This window comes from Pocillopora damicornis, chromosome 11, assembly GCF_964200805.1.
Source record: "Pocillopora damicornis chromosome 11, jaPocDami1.2, whole genome shotgun sequence".
NCBI lineage: Eukaryota > Metazoa > Cnidaria > Anthozoa > Scleractinia > Pocilloporidae > Pocillopora > Pocillopora damicornis.
In genome coordinates this window covers 7,062,394-7,082,291 of record NC_142680.1, presented here as the reverse complement: position 1 = coordinate 7,082,291, position 19,898 = coordinate 7,062,394, and the positions used below count along the sequence as shown (strand labels likewise).

Below are 19,898 nucleotides of genomic sequence, written 5' to 3'. Positions count from 1 at the left end.
TCCCGTGACCTTTCATGTCGCAGTCACGTTCCACAGTAAAGTCTCCCACACGGTCGTTATTTTCAATGCCACGCACCAGTCCCCCTTAAAGATTACTCTTAGCATTGCCTTTGAGTGTTAAAAGTATTCAAGGATAAGATTTAGACATTTTAAAGTGTATTATCGGTTTATAAATCACAGAGAAACTTTATTTTTTGGTTTTGGTCAAACCTTTATTTTTTGGTTTCCATTCTACTATTCAGCTTTACATTTCTGTGACAAGCCCTCTACAACTCTTTAGCAAATTTAACTTCGCTTGACATCGTTTTATTCATTCAAAGAGTTTTATTATCAATCTAAAGGAAGAAAATGCATATGCCACCAAGGCCATCATCGAGTAAGTGTGACTTCTGTGGTGAACCCCATGGACAGCTGCTTGAACACGATGGCATTCCCTTTAACTGCGCCGTCAGATATTGGTATCACCATCACATAATTTGTTTTATCGGCGTCTGGGACAATCTCTCCGTTTACTCTCACATCTCCAGTTGCTACATTCACCGTACCGTTGACTCCCACCTGAGATAAGTTATTCATATTGGAAGTTAAGATCTAGAGCCGTTCTTTTGGAGAGCTTTTGGATTGAGCGTTGTTGAACCAAAGTAAAGTAATTACAGCGGACAATCGGAAGAAAGAAAAATATCCTGGAGTGCCAATCAGAACTCAAAATAAAATGCAAGCAAACCGCCAAAAGCGCGGGAAAACGCGGCGATCGAATCGTTTTGTATCTGATTGGTTGAGAGAGTGGCGCGAGTTTTCTGAACCAATCACAAATCAAAGTAAAGCAAACCCGATGCAATTCCGGGTTACTTTCAAAACTCAATAGAAAATTGTTCTGAGAGACGAGCGTAATTATGAATTGCTTTGCTACTATTTTACTGTTCTGTTAAGGTCCCGAAAACTCATTCCTCCTTCTAAATCACTCAGATCAAAAAGAAAATCAATCTAAATCACAATCTAAGTGGTCGCAGTTAGGTTCGTTTACTTCGGTTTCTTTTGACTTTTCACAGGTTTCGAGTGACAAACACATTCTTTCTAATTGGTCATTATTATTACCCTAATAATTTTTTTAGGATAATAAACTGAAGCTTAGGGCCGGTTTCGCTACTCGTCGAGTTCGCTGCGTTCGAGTTCTTTACATGTCCGCTTCTAACATGCCGAATTCGCTGCCTCTGTTAATTCACAGTTTTAATTTCTCTTTTAATCATAAACCACAAGCAATATCTGTAATTTATCCTCCATCTACGCGATTGCCGTTTTTAGGAGTAAGTTAAACTGATCATATGCAAATTGCCTTCTAGTTTGCTTTTAACCGCCTCGTTGATTTTTGTGATTGTTGCGAGGTTACGTTTTCACAAGTAAACCTGTTTGTGAGGTGGAACACATTGGCGAAGTCAACAAAATTGTAAGCTTCTTTCATAGAAATGTCCCTCGGTGAAAAGATGTCATCAATAAATCTCTTCCAGACCAAAGGTTAGAGGAGCTAGCCATAAATTTCTTAAGCATAAATTCTTAATTTTTTCCGCGTAAAATGTTGGGTTAAGATATTCATTACGCTAGAAATCATTTAGGAATTCGGTTCAATGTTATTTTATAGTAAATAAAGCTTCATCCGAAAAATATCAGTCTTTAACTAAATTACTTCATACATCATCTCATATTATCAAGAATTTAGAAAAATGATCCTCTTTTATCAAATATCAATTAACTTATTTATCTTTATCATACATCATCAGGTATTACACGAACCACTTTATATCCTAAACATAATTTATAATAATAATAATTATTATAATAATAATAATAGCTAATAATAATAATAACTAATAATAATAATAACTAATAATAACTAATAATAATAATAACTTATTTATCTTTATCATATATCATCAGGAATTACATGAACCACTTTATATCCTAAACATAACTCTAGTGTTTTTGTGTACAGTGTACGGAATGCTGCCCTTTGCGTGCATTTGGTCGACATTAAGGATGAAAGTCACAACCAAACAAAGTTCTACATTTCCATTTCGTTAACTCACAATTTAATTGTCCCAATACTGATCTTGTTCGGTACCAATAATTTACTTATACTCGAGACGTTAGAAAAAAAGCAAGAAATGGCGATAAAGTTACAAAATTCCCAAAAATGGCTTTTTTTCATTTTCAATTTTCTCTGAAGTGATCGTTGTCTCAAAAAAGCCTGAAAATTTATTCAGCTTTTTTGATTTAGAGTTCCATCCCCACTGGCGGAGAATCAAAGTGCTCTGTGAGCAAACTCGTGAATTGAAAAGAAAAGGTTGGAAGTAAATGTGGGTGAAAAGTGAAATTTACTGTCTTTCGTTGTAAATATTAGAAAATCAAGGCAATACTGTCTTAATGAAAACATTAACGATTTCCTCTTTATCAAATGAGACAAACGGGAACGAGTTTTGAGTGATATAACTAAGCCAAGCCTGCCACCGTCATTTTGGACCTTCGCCTGGGAAGATTTAAGTCACGTGCTAGGCAACGTATAATCAATAACAAGATAGAATTTCATTTCACGCCTATTTATCAATTTTGTGGTGTGTAACTTTCGCATTTTAGTACGTTGTATGTATGTTGAATCTTCAAATTGTCGTGAAACTTAAAAGAAAATTGTTCTTTAAAAATTCACTGAAAATCGGTAGCTAAAATTGTTTGTTTAGGTGTTATTTGATTTTCGTGTTAACTTGTTATTTCGTCAGTCGCCGGCATCTTCCTTTGCTTCACACAGGAAAAACACACGCGACGAAACGTAATGATCAATTTTGTCCTCAATCTCACGCCATAACAGAAAAAGCTTTTGAACATCTGTAAACTCCGAGCGCTTCGCAGTAAGTGATATTTTCAATGAATCTTCGGATTGTTTTCAAGTTCAAGGATTGTAAATTACAATTTTATGAAAAACGAAGGTTGTTCTGTTATTTCAGTGTGAATCCTGTATGCCTGCCAGTCGCTGGCGCCGCTTGTTGAAACTAAAACGAAAAAAAAAACTCTTTTAAGATTATCATTGGCTTCTTTTTCACCCCACCACTATTCTTAGCAACAAAGGTCGCCATTTCGTCTGTTTATTGCTCGCCAAAAACTATCAAATGCACTTAAAAGCCTAAAATCTAAAAAAAGTTTACAGGAATCGACCAATCGAGCGAGCGAGCGAGCGAGCGAATGGTATTCCCCACATCGTATCTATAACTCGCTCTTGCGCATGCGCGCAATTCACGAGTTAAAAAGGTACAATCTTGAGCAAAAAAAGTTGTGTCATTTGTAGATAATCAAACAACTAACAGCCAATCAGACTGCAAGGACTAACAGTATTCTCAAAAAAGGGGTAAAAAAGAAGGAATATTAGTTTTCCGTTACCTCTATGTCAACTGGCGTGCTAACAGAATAAAACCTTTCTTGCGCAGTGATCTGAGAGGCAGAATCCAAAGTCTTGGTAATGTTGAAATTTAGATTTGGATAAGAGACTGCTATGTGCAAGGTATTGTCATCCGCTTCTTCCACCATCACAATACAAGGATCCTGTGAAATAAAATATCAGAAGAAACCTCAGATCAATCGATATTTATACAAAAACCATTTCACGTCCAGAAATCATCAAAAGGAATTTCCTTTACATAAACTGAAAACAAATATATTAATGCACCGAAATGGAGGTGGTTAGTGGTGGTTATTTACCGAGCCGGGAAGCGGCGAGGTAAATATCCACTGCTAACCACCGACACTGAAGCAAAATCGCAGAAAAAATATACTTTTAAATAATTTATTCAAGAAACGATTACAATTATTTCTGTCGCAAATCCGGCGCGATTTCTTTGGAGGTGAATGGCAAAGGATGAGTAGCCAATTAGAGCGCGCCTTCAATGCTATCCACAGTTTTAGTTTATACTTAATATATATATATATATATATATATATATATATATAACTCAAGTTTCAATAACGTCGCATTCTGCTATATATATGAAATAAATCTGCCTTTCCTTTTTTTCATCAAAAAGGTTATGAACGATGCATATATATTTTACATCAAAGGAACAATCAGGACTAACTAACAAGCTTTACGAAAAAAACACAAATGAAATGCCTTTCTGAAGAGGAACGTTTAAAGTCTTTCTTTTCTTTTAGCAAAAGGAGACGCTCCATATATTCGCGAATTTCGACCTCTCTGTTAGTCTCGTTAAACCAACTCCGTTTTTACTCCTATCTAAGCTAGACCACACTATAACAAGTTTTACCTTTTCGACGCTCCCTACTGGACCCAAGGTACGGGCAGATTTGTCAAAAAAAACGTATCCATACTGAGTCTCACCCTGCCTCGGGCTGTTATTGATCTTCACCACGTGAGCACTATTATCTTTCTGAAGTACTTCATACAAGTAGCTGCCATTCGCTTGATTTTCGGCCAAAGTCTTTCAAATTATGAACAGCAAAATGTTAGTGCGAGATCGAAAAGAAGAAAACTTGTAATATTGCCGAAGGCTACATAAGCCCTATTAAATTAAAAAGGCTAGGAATGCGACTTTCTATGCTAGACTGGATCATTTGGTCCAAAAAAAGATTGTAGATAAGAATGTTTAACGTGTCTGCTTATCTATCCCACAATTTCCTATTCCGCCAGATTTTCGGTAAAAATTCATTGGCTTAGAAGCGAAGAAGGAATGCTTCTTGAAAAGCGACCACTGAGATACAATTTTTTCGTTCCAAGTCCACTTGTCAACAATACTTGCTGATAAAAGCAACTTAACTTCCAAGATCCTGTACGAAATTCACAATACTGACTGCCATACATTTCAAGGTAAAGAATTAGGTGTCATGGAAAAATAGCAGTCGACAGTATAGCTGATGACCTAGTGTATTCTTATCACCTGTTTGCAATCTAACAACTGAAATTGCAAGAGGTTACACATGCAACATTTCTGAGAGCTAATTGTTTAAATGCACATGGCTAAAGGAATCGTCAAATAAACTTGCCAAAAGGTCTGGGTAGCAGCAGATAAGTCACGAATTTGAGAAAACATACGACATTTTGTTAATCATTCAATGGGAGCAACCTACAGTTAATCTTCAACTATATCCTGTTGATTTAAAACTTTCCTTGTAACTGCATACATTGTTCTGTTTCTATTGTTTGTTTTGTCCAATCAGCACTTTGTTACACACTTTAAATTCAACTTTGTACTTTGCATAAATCAGAACTGAAGATGACAAAAGAACTGTCGAAACATGTTTTCAAAAAAATGTCGTATGTTTTCTTAAACTCGAAAAATTCCTACATGGATTTCTTCTGAGGGTCCTTTAACCAATATGGTGTATTCATAACCCTTGTCCGTTGGGTCCACTCCATGGTCGAGCCATGCGGTCGCATACCGAGCCGATGTAGCCTCTAAATCATCTTGAGTTCTGGAATGTTGCAAGCCAATCTTCACATTAAGTCCCTGGTTATACGCATTGGGAATGTAGTAAGTGTTTCCTTAAATTTTTCAGAATGAGAGAATAATGAAACTTTTAATACTATTAGTGAAATGTTAGTGCCATAAACACAAGCATAATAACCAAATAGGAGAAGTCACTTTTGACCTCAAAGCAAGATTTATATATATATAATTCCAATCCTAAACTCATATTCATAGCAGAAGTGCAAAATGGTACTTATGATGTCACCGTCACCAACATTAGACATTGAACGATCACAACACAAAAGAGCTACTTGAGTCTTGCAGCCAATAGTATCACAGCAAAACTGACCAATCAGTCTGCACAAACCAGACTTAAAACACAAACCAAATTTTCCCCATAACTCTTTAAAGGAACCAATCATTATCTTTCACTTAAGGGTTGGGGGAAGAGGCCTTTTGGGGGAACACATGGTTTTCAGGGGGAACGGAGCGGAAATCAGTCGTCGCCAACAGAGTATAAAGAGGGACTATGCAAATCAACAACCAGTGAGGGGGGGGGGTGGGGATTGTAGATAAGAATATTACAGATCCCTATGAGGGGGATCAGGTAAATTACATATCGAAGCTACCAATTTGATTTTATAATTCTTTTGAAGTTGTCCTTCAGTAGCATGTTGATTAAATGGACGATACATCATTTTCATATCATGCAAAGTGAAATATTTTCTTTATATTCCCTAACGATGCCATAGATCGGCGAAAGTTTGGTATAAAAAAAAAATACAGCTGCTCAATGCCTAAATCGAATCGTCCATATCATCTATTTACCATTGACATCTACAAGTGTAGCTGCTTGGTTGCCTGTGTTAAAGAACGACGGCGTCTCTATCAAGTCGGTGTCGAGTGAGTGACTTTCTCCGTTTATCAGAATTGATGATGGATTGCTTGCGTCAAGAAGCTTCGTCTGGAACAGCGTGGTCTGAAACCAATTTCAAGCGTGCATTCCTTAGTTTTCTCATAAGAAAGATTAAGAAAATATCGTCGCGTAAAGAAAGGATATAGCATGATTAATGCGACTGAATGTATCACCATTTCCAAACACAGCCTGGGGCTCTTTTCTCAAAGGTCCCCGTAACTAAACGCGCCCGAAGCCATATTTTAAAATCAAAATTTAAGGAATAGAGAAGCAGTCCATTTTAAGTCCACAAGTCCATTTTTTCCCTTATCTTATAGTTTTATTATATAATTTTCAAAACTTTTAAAACCCCCATCGGGCCGTTAAGTTACCGGAACCTTCGGAAACGGGCCTCTAGTTTCTGAGGCGTGAAGTGACTAGGAATAATGTTGACATCCAATCCATAATAAACAGCCGTTTACAGGGCCGTGCACTAATAAATAGAGGCGATTTAACGAAATTAAGTAAAGACAAGTATAATTTAGGAGGCCACGATAAACTTACGTAACCGAAGTATGGTTCAAGTTGCGGCTAAGAAAAAGAACTCGCTTCCGGATAACATACAGTAGCCAGCAATTTTTTAAGCACATCATGGAACGATAAGTATTTAGGTTTTTTCTTTGTTGTTAAGCTCAAATTTGATACTTTTAGTCAAGGACAATTATTGCACGTTTCGTGGGGAGAGAGGGGGTGGGTAATAAATGCCATTATTGTATTATTTCATGATCTTTTAATTTTGTGGAAAACCTCTAACTTAGCCCAGCGGCCATGTGTTTCGAGCGTTAACCCTTCGTTAGCCCTTCGCTCTGACGAAGGGCTAACGCTCGAAAAGTCAGCTTTGAAACTCTTAACGGTGGCCAATTTAATTCATCGACTCAGCTGATAAAACCAAAATGCCTTGTTATACTCTACCGACGCAGCATCATAGTTTCTGTGGAAACTTACCCCCTTCATTTACTTTAAATAAAGTTATCTGTATAGCTATCTCTCTATCAATCTATCTATGCCAGAGCATAACAGGCAACCACTAAAATCTATCAACAGTTCACAGGACAAAGGACAAAACACGATGACCCTCCCGGGATTCAAAACCCGACCTCTCAAACCCCGTGGTCACCATTTCCCCCAAAACGACTCCTAAATTTACTGATAAACTGTATTTGTTGATAGCGTTAGACAAATTGCAAATTACTACTAGTAACAGTTGACACTATATCTGTCGCCGCCTTTTGATGATATGAAGTTTTTGATTATAGAAATAATTCTAACATATTTGAAGAAAAGTGGTTTCTAAGAGGCTTGATTCTTAGTTGACTTGTTATGTCATAAACCTGATGAAAACATCTTGAGAAATTACTGAATTGTTTTAAGACAGTTGTCAATGGAACGAAAAAAGGCTGTTAAAATCAATAAATCAAATACTTGGTATAAAAAGGACGACACCATTTTCAGCCCCGTTTAGACGAAAATAAATCTTACAATCAATTTGTTTCAACTGAAAGGGAAACAAATGAATGTACCTGAGTTATGTTGGGCGAGCTCATGGTAGTTGTGATTCCAGATCCGAGACAAATCACGGCAAAATCTGCGAAAAACACGCTCTTCTTGAATTCAAAGGTGATGTCAAGTTGAAAGGACCCAGCTGGAAACTGATACTTAGGCTGTGAGAAATCCATTCCAAAGACCCCCGTAGGATAATTACCGCCACCAATCAAAGTTAATCCACCCGCCAGTTCCTTGGGTTGAAAATATCTGTGGAGCCACTTCTAATGTCAGATGATATAATTGGTTCATTTGTGCTACATTGTACGAAATACTCTTCTCTGATTGGTTGTGCACCATAAGAGCCCCCAGTACTACTATAATGATAGATATACATGTACTTCTTTAAGTAAGTTGGACTTTAAAACTAAGAGACACCTAACATGTCTCCTGTCCAGCCCTCTGGATAATTTTGGGAGCGGGAGGGTGGGGGTGGGGGGCACCTCCACTGGAGATAAAAAAAGGACACACAATTTTATTCCGACCTAAGCCTTATCTTAACATCAAATATTTAATTCATGCATTAGTTGTGCGTATATCGAGTTATAAACGATCTTGAGAAGTTTGGAGAGCACTCAAGAAGCTTGAGTTCCTCGAGGCGCTCCCCAAACTTCCCAAGTGTATCCATAATTCGATATGGGCACGCTAAGCATGAACCAATTCTTTAATGAACCTAAGTTCATTGAGTAAGGACCTTACTATTTGGCACTCGGGCCTTGCTGGTATCTTTTTCCATTAAAACGCAGTTCTTTCTTTATGGCGGGGTGGGGGGAGGGAGAAGGTGAATACACAGCTCCGTATCATTTTTAGCTCCTTAGTAATTTTAGGGTGTTGTTACCCTCTTACTATCATACTAATAATTAATAATTACTTTCTATTCAATAGATTGTTAAAACTTGATATAGGGTACATCACATTTGTTGTTATCGTTGTTGTTGTTATTGCTGTTGTTGCTGTTGTTAAAAGGAACCTTAAAGGAAAAATTTTCCTTATAGAATAGTTTCACGGGATCGAGGTGGGGGGATCTACCGGCTCGCGAAGCCGGCCAAACGAAAAAGACGAATTTGGGCGAAGAAAATTTATTGCTTACCTACGGTTGTCGCTGATCAATTGATCAAAATCCATTTTTATTGTTGTAGTGCCCGGATGTCGTGTCCAGTCCCAACCATTATCGATATCCAGAGTTTTAAGTGACGCCTCGCTGTTTGCAACGAGAAGTGCACCATGACTTTGATAAAGACCAAAAAAATTTCGAGTGCTTGAGGCCTCGAAGTCCCAGACATACTTGTTGAAGCCTTTCATTGTTACTGCCCAGTTTTCTCTTCGGTTAATCACTAGCGAAGCATAATTTCTCGTCCAGAATCCCTGGGGCGAACTTTCGGCCAATATACCCATCGAGGCAGCTTTAGAGCTTATTTCCTCCATGATGTTGATCGAACCAATAGTATTTAAGTAAAAGATATGTGTGGATATAGTCCCATCTTCCAGGTAATTGCTAACATCCTCATTGCCTGGATCGTAAAGTCGTAAAAACATCTTGACCTTATCGCTGTCGAGAATAGTAATTTCACCCAGACTTCCATCATCGTTTAAATCAGGAGCAGTTGCACCGGCGTAAGCATAGGAAGGAAAAATCCTAGCCAAAATTGCATTGTAAAACCCTGGAAATCGACCCGCTACACTGTTTGGAGTTGAGTATTTAACAGCAACAATCCTCATTGTCTCAAGACCTTTCTTAATATGTTTGCTTGTGTCCTCACCTTTGAACCAAAACCACGAAAATACAACTTAACTCAAACTCTAATTACAAAATACAGTTATTCCCTTACTAAAATCAACGTATGCCCTAAATATTGAGTATACAACAGAGCTGGTTTATGACTGCGTCAGAAAAGTTTTACACGGCCGAAACATCAGAGTGCTCAGGAATCCTACGAGAAGATGTCTCTCTCCACCTGTTGCCTCACTTTTGCCTTACGAAACAAAAAGGCCAAAGAGGCGTCTCTTCTCGCAGGCAAGTAAAAGAGAACAAAAGGAGCTTCAAAACAGAATTATTGATGTAATGGACGAAGAGAAAACCTAAACCAAAGAAAGCTTTATAAAAGTTAAAACAATTATCTTTGCGTAGTCGTTCGCTACCTTAGAAACCACACTTCGGGAAACAGAATCAGAGAAATCACCCGCTAGCACATTTCTTTCCTCGCCTTTTCCCCTCGATGGTGTTGTTGAAAGCCATAGCGCTCAGTATCTGGCTAACATATTTGTCAACGACAATGCTACTGACAGGAGTCCTTTCCAGGACCATCCACAACCGCACAATTAGACTTCTAGAGCATATCTCCAACCAATGGTTTCTTAATCCATTTGGATCAATGTAACTATCGGAGAAACTGCACACCTACCCTTTCCCTATAGCCCAATAACGGTCAACTAATAACAAATTAGGGGTAATTTTGGGTTTGAAGAGGGGTTGGTGCGCAGTAGCTCTTTTTTTTTTTGTCCCCACTATACTTTCCCTTGTAACAAGCTGATTCTTACTCAATTTAAATGGTGTTCCACTGAGTAGAAACTCGATGAGTGAAGCAACATGAAGAGCATGTGGGAAGTAAGCAGAGCCATAAAAACTGTTGTGATGGAATCCAAGGTAGTCTGGCTTTAAAACTCCTCCGAAAGCTTCATTAGGAGACAGTCCGTTGACGTACCATGATAAAAGTTCTTCCATGTCACGAATTTTATCAAGCTTTTCGTCATCTGTTGTATTTGGCATCATTAGAACAGTAAACAACCTTCAGAAGAAAGAGCCAACGCACATAAGGCTGAGGATTGAACGTCTTTTTTTTTTTTTTAAATTGACTTTAAGACAAATAAGTTTGCTGGTGAAAGGTATTTCATAAATTTCTTCGTGCACGGCGAGTGGCAGAGCAATGGTCTAAAGGGATATGATTTGACAATAGTAGCAAAAACAATAAAGATAAGGAGGGAAAAAGAAGGTAAAAAAAGCGAATGGTTGAGGATTGGTAGATTAAAACGGATTGTTTAAATATAAGTTTCGTAACAGTAGAAAATGGAAGCATGTCTAAGGATGATTGATTCAAAATGATTGCAGATTACGAACTTAAACATAGGCTAAATTTTTTACGATGTTGAAGCGTAGCCCCCTAAAAACATAGCCTTAAGTATCTCTATCTTATCCGTTTTCTAAAACATGATGCTGAGTTAAACGCTAGAGCGCATTTCGACTAGATGTCATAAAAACCGTGGCCAATCTGAACACAAGGAGCAGCAAGGACTCGAACTAAAATCGAAGCCAACTGCTTGAAGCGCAGAAAGGCGCAATTGATCAGCTCCCTGTTTGTCCTGGCGTTCGTCTTAAATCTGATCGGTTGAGTGGTAGCACGAGTTATCTCAACCAATCACAGTGTCGTGAAGCAGAAAATAAAGAAATCCCGGATTACTTTCGACAATTATCAAAAACACAACACAATGACCCCGTCAGAATTCAAAACCAGGACCTCTCTATTTTGAGTCAGAGCGAAAAACTACAAGGCCTCTGTTGGCTCTGACGAAGAACTAACGCTCAAAACGTCAGCTCTCAGAAACTCTTTACGGCGGTCAATTTAGATTGCCAACTCAGTTGATGAAACCAAATCATCTTGTAATACCCCATCGACGCAGCACCACAGTTTTCTTTTGAAACTTACCCAAGTTTCACACAGCTATGTCTTAGTAAACAAAAGTAACGCATACCTTGAAAAAACATATGTAACATAAGGAACTGACATGAAAACATCTTACCTGAATAATGAAATGGTTCTCATACGGTCAGCAGTTGTACCAACGTATTCAAACGGGTCTTGATAAACTTCTCCAAACTCGTTGTACCACTTCATAGTAGCCACATAATCATCGATTTTACCTTCAGCGGCAATTTCATCCTTCAGGAGGAAGACTGCATTCATAAAACCTGCTCCGCAATTGTTCATCTCATGATCCAAAGACCCTATAGCACTACCATCGGTCCAACCTGACAAATGCAAGAGCTAAGTTATATCCCGTTCTCACCAAAGCTTAAACATGTGTTAAAGCTATTTTGGTAAACACGGTTTAAAATCATTTTCTTTACAGAAGCTGTTTAAAGTAATGTTTGTCGACTTCCAATTCAACACTTTGAAAATACAAGTTTGGTATTACTTGAACGGCATGGAAAATCAGTTTTTCAGTTTTCCCTTGCTGATTTTCATTCCGTTGGACCTGGCTTAACGAAACATGGTTTGCTGGTATGAATGGGGTATAGTTGTGGTTAAAAATCAAACTTACAGCGTTTTGCTATTGGATATCAGAAATTCAAACCCAAAGAGGTGGTGACGACTATATCAGTTTTCGATTGCGCGTCTTAATGACAAAGAAAAGAAAAAACAGGAAACTAGAGCAATCCAAACAAAAAATTCGCATAAGGGAAAATGTCCCAAGGAGCCAATGAGAACTGAATGTGAACTTGCTAACTGCCTGAAGCGAGCGAAAAGCGTGAATAACCAAGTCATGACTTGTCTTAGTGCTGCGTTTGATTGGTTAGGGCTAGAACCCTCTCCGTTCGATCTCATATCTAGCCTGTTGAATGATTTTGCCTTTACTATTCAGTCATATATTTCATGAGCTCCCAGATTGAAATTGTATGAATCATCCCATCAATGTCAGTATCTGAGCAACTGGGCACCTACCCCTCCCCTAGCCTACATTAATCCCAACTTGCTATTGGTACGCAGTTGCTCAGATACTGACTTTGATTCCAATAGTCTTTGGTACTAAGGGGGTAATCTTCAGCGAAGTAAGGGAACTAAGGGGATTTGCAGTATTCCTAGTCGCTTCACGCTACGGAGACCGCGATATGCTCTGGCACCTTGTGAGCCACAATGACTCGAGTTCCATACTTTACCCTATTGTTCATAGGCTCACCTTGATCTTCAATATATTCCAAAAGGAGAAGTAATCGTTTCTTTCGCTCCGTATTCAGAATGTCTATGGCTTCCTTCACTTTCTCCAACGTGTAAGATTTTTTATTGGTACCCAGGGCGGTGGTGAATATATTTTGAATGTTTTGATTACCTCCTGCTATTTCCTATGGTTGAAATAAATATACGAAAATTTAGTAAAACTATCCTACATTCTCTGGAAAGTACTTAAATGTTCCCTCCATAATCATGCGGCAGGTAAAATTCAGAAAAAAGAATAGGGCCTATTTGGCATAAAGTTTAAAAAAGGTAACTTCACATTTTTTAAGCTAAGATAGACAGCAAAAAAGTCAAAACAACTTATGTACCACATTTTATTAATGGCAAATAACGTCGGATGAATTCATTTGTGTTGTAATGCGTCAATCTCTTGGAGGCTTCGACATCCTAACTCCCCCTGGGCAACCAATGGACACTTGATTGTCGCTTGTGTTCGGGGGTGGGGAATTTGAACTTTGCCTGGGTGGAGTGGGGAATTTGAACCGGAACTGTCAAGTCTTTCCAGCAGAGAAAACGTGTTTTATCATTTAATATGGAGGTGTTTATAGGACAAAAATTCACTTTGGTGAGAAGATGACTCAGAAGAAAAGTTCTACAAGAAAGTCACGGTCACTAATCTTGCCTTTTATAAAACAATTGATGATCAAATCCGACACTTAGGTGGGGCATTGGAACAAAATTTTGGCCACGGGTGGGAGGGAGATGGGTTTTCGAACGTACCAATCTTCAGAGGTTCAAACGCCTGGGGGGGGGTTTGCCCCAGGGGGACGTTGAAGCTTCAAATTGATCGACGCATTGACCCGAAATGCAGTTGAGAGTTTCCATAGCAATCAAAAATTCTTCCAACCTCTCATGTGTTTGAATGAGGCTAGGTGAACACAGAAAGAGAACTCTAATTTGCTTTTTTAAATTGTATCTAAAAAATTGTGAAACTTAAGCTTTTACTAATATCAAACTTCTCCGTACAGTATCACTACTGAATAAAACATAAAGATTATGAGAATAAAGAAAATGATCTCCAACCGAAAAAAGCTCTTGGTTGATGTACAAATTCTCCTGTCAGTACCACGGAAAATGTACAGAGAACAGTATGGAGAATACGCATACTACTACTGGACTATAAAGGGTTAAAAAGCCAATCAACCATACCTTTATGGCAGCCTTTTTCTGGGCCACGTCTCCATTCAAGTTGGACAGTTGATCGAAAGCCAAGGCGTCTACATCAACATCACGTGACCTCACGTAATAATCCAGTGTCATTGGGAGAAGCACTTCCTGCATCACCTCCCCGAATTTTTTACCACCAGTAACTTCAGACTTGTCGCAGTAAAGAGGCAATCCTGGAGAGTAACAAAGCAAATACATAATTTTCGATGTTTATTTTTTTATAGAGCAACAAAAACAAACTGTTCTCGATCATTTCGCTGACACGTCAAATTATCAACGACCAACTCACTAACACCATTAGTCAACTCGTCGTTGTCATTATTAAACTTGCTGACACCTTTAGTCAACTCCCTAACCCCCAAGTTCGCCCCCTGGCGAACTCAACAACAACTTAAACAAATTTTAATAAACACTAAACTGTGTGCTTGTAGGTTGTTGTATGGACTTTCTTAGTGTGATGTCATTATTCTTAATTTATTTGCCGAATCTGATTACAACAATGTCCCCATGAGTGGTGGCCCTGATTGCTCTGATCATCCAGATCCTGAAAGTGACAACGATGCCATTGACTCAGATGAGGTAAAAAAAATTATATCTATTTATGATACATGTATACAGGAAGTATATGCAAAGAAATTGTGTATGCAACTGTAATGGTCTTTCTTCCAATAAATCTTTATTACCCAGTCCAATTTGTGAATTTCATGTGCTCTCTTTCATGTAGTTTTTGAGTTTGATTCAACACAATAGGATTGTTATGGTAAATATCCCGCAAAAAACATGCAGGTACTAGTGATGTTTAAAACAATTTTAACTCCCCTGAAATGCAATTAAATTACAAGTTTGACTTACTTACAATCAATTGTATATCGTTTACAGGTAACTGATAGAGATACATGTAATGAAAGAGAAGATGCAAATGATGAAGAACAAGAACCTGAAGTTTGGGAAAATGTCTCTCTAGAAGATCTCCTCTGTGATGTTGAAAATAGTGAACCTTGCCCAGAACCTACTCCTAAGCTGACCAGAACGCAGAAGTTTACTGCATCAGCACAGTGGCTTGTCTATTTCATTCTTCAGTGGCAGTCTCTATGCAAGCTCAATGATAATGGTTTGGAATGCCTTCTACAGTTTCTTTTCCAGTTCTTTAAGGTACTTTCTGATTTATCTGGCTTCTGAATATCTTGAAGAGATGATTAGTAACATTACCTCACCACTGTACCTTCTTCACAAGTTTGCTCGTTTTGAGCGCGATACTTTTGTCAAATATGTTGTTTGCTCCAAGTGCTGTAAGCTATATGACTTGATAGACTGCGCAGAAATTGAAATTTCAACTCCCTGACCATGAGTTTCAAGGCGCGTTAAAAAAAGGCAGTTTTAATATATTTACGAGAGCAGACATTTTAGAGCCGGTGTAAAAGACAGAATACAGATACAGAAAAAGAATTAAAAGCACGTAAAGACTGATTGTGCGTAAAGAAAGTTGAAGGTAGTTGAGGAACACTAAAAATTCCTAAAGAGAATTGAAGGCACGTAAAGATTTATTGTACGTAAAGAATGTTAAAGGTTCGTAAAGAACAGTGAATAAAGATGCGTAAAGAATATTTAAGACGCCTAAAGTGTTAAAAGCGAAACTGATCAAAATACCTCGGTAATTCTACTGAAGATGGCTGCGCCATAATTATTTCATTTCTTTGTGAATTTATCTAAATAGAAAGTGGTTAATTATATCCATCTTGATCTCTATCCTTTACGAACATTTAATATCCTTTACGCAGTCTTTACGGTTTCTCTGCATTTACGCATCTTTACGGAACGGAACGTCCATAAAGAAGAGGCTTTATATTTACGGTTCTTTACGCAAGAGTTAAAGATACGTAAATTTGTGATTTCATGCTGTGTTAGTTATGTCAGCGAGTTGACCAAAGATGACCCTCAACAAGTTGACCAAAGGTGGGCTACGAGTTGGCTACTTGTGTCGGTAAATTGTTTGTCCGCAATTTGACATGTCCGCGAAGTGACTGGTTTGAAGACCACATTGATCTAATTCGTGAGTAACTTACTTTGTGCCATGCATTCTTGGAGCAAAGCATTAGTGCATGGTTAGTAACATCTTCTTCGTAAAGAAAGAAGAGTCACTTAGTGACTGAATTTTCTTGATGATACTAAAATGTTATCTATAGATACAAGTGCAACTTTTGAGTTGGAAAGGAAATAATGGCCATAGAGTACCATTTCCGTCAGTTAAATATCATAGTAAGTAAGGGGGGGGGGGATATACGGAGAACAACTGGGTGTTCAAACAGTGGATAACATTATCCAACAGATAAATCGCTATCCAAGGGATACGCATTTACAAACTGTATTGCATCATTCACAGGATAGAGATTTATCCAGTGGATACCATTACCCATTTCAACCAGCTGGGGCCCAAAAGTTTTAAAAATTAAGACCGAGTGCGCATCGAGTAAGGCTAGAAAGTTTCAAAAAATCATTACCGAAGGGACGTCATTTCCAATTTTTAAACAGTTAGTTAACTTTTAAAGCTTTACTTAAGTGCTTAGATTATTCTTTTCAATCCTAGGCCACTAAACAAAAATTCAGAATTTTCAGAATTTGACTAAAAAAGTCATAGGTTAGTTATTATCATGTGGTTACCTGTAATGACATCTTGGCTTTTACTAATATTTAGTTGTCCATACTGAATATAGGCACTGACCACTTGCTTCTGTAAAGACTGCCACCTCTTCCTTGCATTTGTCGGAAACTGGACTATGCTCTGAGACTGATTAACGAACCAATTCTCCAGTCGCTTTTCAATGAGGGTCATATTTTCCAATTGGTCTTGACTGGGTGTGGTATTAGAAATGTCTGGTGGTGATACCTAAAAGAGATATGCATGGAGTATTTTACTTGGCTGTACATGGATGTGAGTTTTTTCTTAGAGTGAGAGATATTTGATCATTAAAAGAAGAACATAAATTTGTATGCAAAAGCAGACCATAGTGTAATTTCTGTATATCAGTTTGACATCAGCATCATAACTATTTAAATCAGTGACAGCTTTAAAACACTTTATTTTTGAGAGCACCTGATGCAGAGATCACCAAAACTTGCTCAGCCCACGACTAACTAATTCAATTAAAAAGTCTTCCGGCTCCCAAAACGTTATTCCAAGACCAACGCACAAAGTGATTTACAGTTCCTGCACGAATGAACCTTTTTTAGTTTGCATAAATGAATTTTGTGTAACAATATCGATATCAAGTACATCACATCTTTCAAGACAAAACTGACAGAGCATTTAAACAGATGCCTTTTCTTAAATAACATATATGTTAGCGTATAGAGAATGGTATGTTGCTTGCACCAATCAGATCGTTTAGAGTATGTATCTCGCACCAATCAGATCGCCGCATTAGGGTTTGTATCTCGTACCAATCAGAGCGTCGTTTTTGTTCTTTGGTTTGAGAGGTGCTCAAATTTCAATGAAGTAATGGGGGATTCGGAAAGAGCGGTTCGTTGAATGGAATCATCTCTTAGAATGAGAAATGTTGGCTTTTCTGTGTCTTTAACGTGTATTTTACCGCGCTTTACAAGAAATGCGATACTACTGGACAGATGAAAGATAACAGATTACCTTTAGTAAACGTGTTACTCATGCTGTGAAAATGGCGGATAGTCGTTCGAGAGGAAATGGAGTCCTGTGCACTGTAGCACGATCATGGTTATTGTTCCTTCGCGACGAGAGTGAGTGGAAAAATTGTGAATCAAATATTGCTTGATGAATTCCACCAAACATTTTGATCTGAGCAGTTCTTTAACGGCAAGCTATGTTGCAAGATTCAAGATTTGTTGAGTGGGCCGATTATATATTTCTGGATTGGTTTGCTTTGTGCCATCTCTCGATGAATGTTTGATTGAAATTAACTGTGGAAGATTTTGTGTATGTTTTCGATACGTGGAGAAAGTGATCTTGTGGATTCGTTTGTGTTTGGCTGAGAACGAATTCAGATACCATCGTCACCATGTTTATTTGATTTTTTTATCGGGAATGAATGATTTACGGAGGTAAGTTAATATGATGTGATCTACTAACTTCGAAAATATATCCAGTGAAAAGAACAGTTTTGGTTTCGGTCCGCATTTTTGTCAACAAAATAAAGACATACCGCTTAAAAAGATGATAATACGGACCACGTGCAAAGCTGTCGATTGTTTCTCGACTGTTGCGCGTGTTAATTATTCAATAGTTACATCTCATTTACATCTACATCTACATCTACTTTTATTGCGTTGGTAAAATCTGTACAGACATCACACCAACCGACTCGCGAATACTATATAAAGGCTTGAAATTATATTAAGATCGATTTTGATCAAGAAATGGGCCAGGAATATTCCACCATAGTGCAAATAATCGTGAAAGCTGATCGCGGAAAAGCGATTGCGTGACGCTCGGTAAGTTGCGAGATGACATGTTATCACATGCCAGACAAAAAAGCTCTACATTTTGTATCCAGTCTGCAGTCTGCATTTTGTACTAACAGGTATACGTGGCATTAATACAATTTCTTTTTGGTTACAGTTATTTGCACAACACACATAATCTACCACAAAATATCTGTGTGTGAGCTAATTCGACATTTTCGTTCTTTTCCACGCTAAAACTCTTCTTTCCTTTTGTAAAATGTGGACATCACTCGCAATGTTTCAAGTAATCCACCCACTCCAGTAAAATAACTCTTGTATGCACAGCATGCCTATGTTTATTATTAGAGAAGCAGGGGAGAAGGAATGGCAGAGTAGTGAGAGGGCTCACCTCTCACCACTGTGGCCTGGGTTTGATTTCAGGACCTGGTGTCACATGTGTGCTATGTTTTTTGTTGGTCCTCATCCTTGCTCCAAGGGTTTTCTCCCAGACCTCTACTTTTCCTCCCTCCACAAAAACCAACATTCTAAATTCCAATTCGACCTCGTAGAATTTCCACTGCTAAATCCCGTTTCATTTTTATTTTATTAGATATATTTTAACACAAAACCAACAAAAACATCATGATGCTGTTCAAACATACCTGACTCCAGCGATAGGTTTGCTGCCAGAAATCGTTGATAGAGTAAAGGTTTGGATCCAACGTTGGTACCACTTTGTCACGACTTTGCCTTCTGACGTCACTTACAAAGCGCAAGACATCAAAATACAAATGATGTCTGGTTGTGGGAGCAGTTATGCACATAACATTAATATCTTTGTTTTCAGTCTGGATAGCTTCTTTATAGGATACCCACACACCACGCCACCCCTTCAAATGAAAAGAGTAATGTGATTATTGTGTAGTTAGCTTCAATTATAACATGACAGGACCCAGGGAGGTTAATGCCTCCTGAACATAGCAGGGGTTTCAATTAAAGCCAGCTGCCAGCAGTCTACCTCCGCTTTAGCCCTTTGATTCCCAGAAGTGATTAGCATGAAACTTCTCTCTTTAATATTCATATATTATCTAGGAAACAGGTAGTGAGAATACTCAAACTCATCAGGTACCTTAATCGCACACCAAATTTTCATAACTAATTTACAAGGAAATGTGTAGCAGCTAGAGCGGAGAATTAACAATCAGATCTTGGGAGTTAAAGGCTTATGCACAGGCTCTCGCATTTGAGTTTTGCCCTCCAGCCCTTTTCCAGGCACAGCTGTCTATTACATCATCAGCAGCAGCTAATGGAAAAAGTTATTGAAACTTCCGTAATGCCCATGATTTTACT

The 19,898-nt window shown here is 38.1% G+C and overlaps 1 protein-coding gene across 2 annotated transcripts in view; it reads right to left on the bottom strand.

The window, feature by feature from the left end:
* Positions 1 to 186: 186 nt before the first annotated feature.
* The window catches only part of LOC113677156 (uncharacterized), a 31,751-nt gene continuing 12,039 nt past the window's right edge, over positions 187 to 19,898 (bottom strand). For both annotated transcript variants that reach the window (XM_089187507.1, XM_089187506.1), the window contains 13 exons: positions 19,211 to 19,438; positions 16,794 to 17,019; positions 14,118 to 14,308; positions 12,913 to 13,075; positions 11,755 to 11,983; positions 10,498 to 10,745; positions 9,050 to 9,719; positions 7,938 to 8,169; positions 6,291 to 6,441; positions 5,340 to 5,536; positions 4,302 to 4,475; positions 3,424 to 3,585; positions 187 to 558 (listed from right to left, as the gene is read on the bottom strand). In XM_089187507.1, the coding sequence (XP_089043633.1) occupies positions 370 to 558; positions 3,424 to 3,585; positions 4,302 to 4,475; positions 5,340 to 5,536; positions 6,291 to 6,441; positions 7,938 to 8,169; positions 9,050 to 9,719; positions 10,498 to 10,745; positions 11,755 to 11,983; positions 12,913 to 13,075; positions 14,118 to 14,308; positions 16,794 to 17,019; positions 19,211 to 19,438 (3,060 nt within the window). In that variant the 3' untranslated portion in view covers positions 187 to 369. The remainder of the gene's footprint in view (positions 559 to 3,423; positions 3,586 to 4,301; positions 4,476 to 5,339; positions 5,537 to 6,290; positions 6,442 to 7,937; positions 8,170 to 9,049; positions 9,720 to 10,497; positions 10,746 to 11,754; positions 11,984 to 12,912; positions 13,076 to 14,117; positions 14,309 to 16,793; positions 17,020 to 19,210; positions 19,439 to 19,898) is intronic.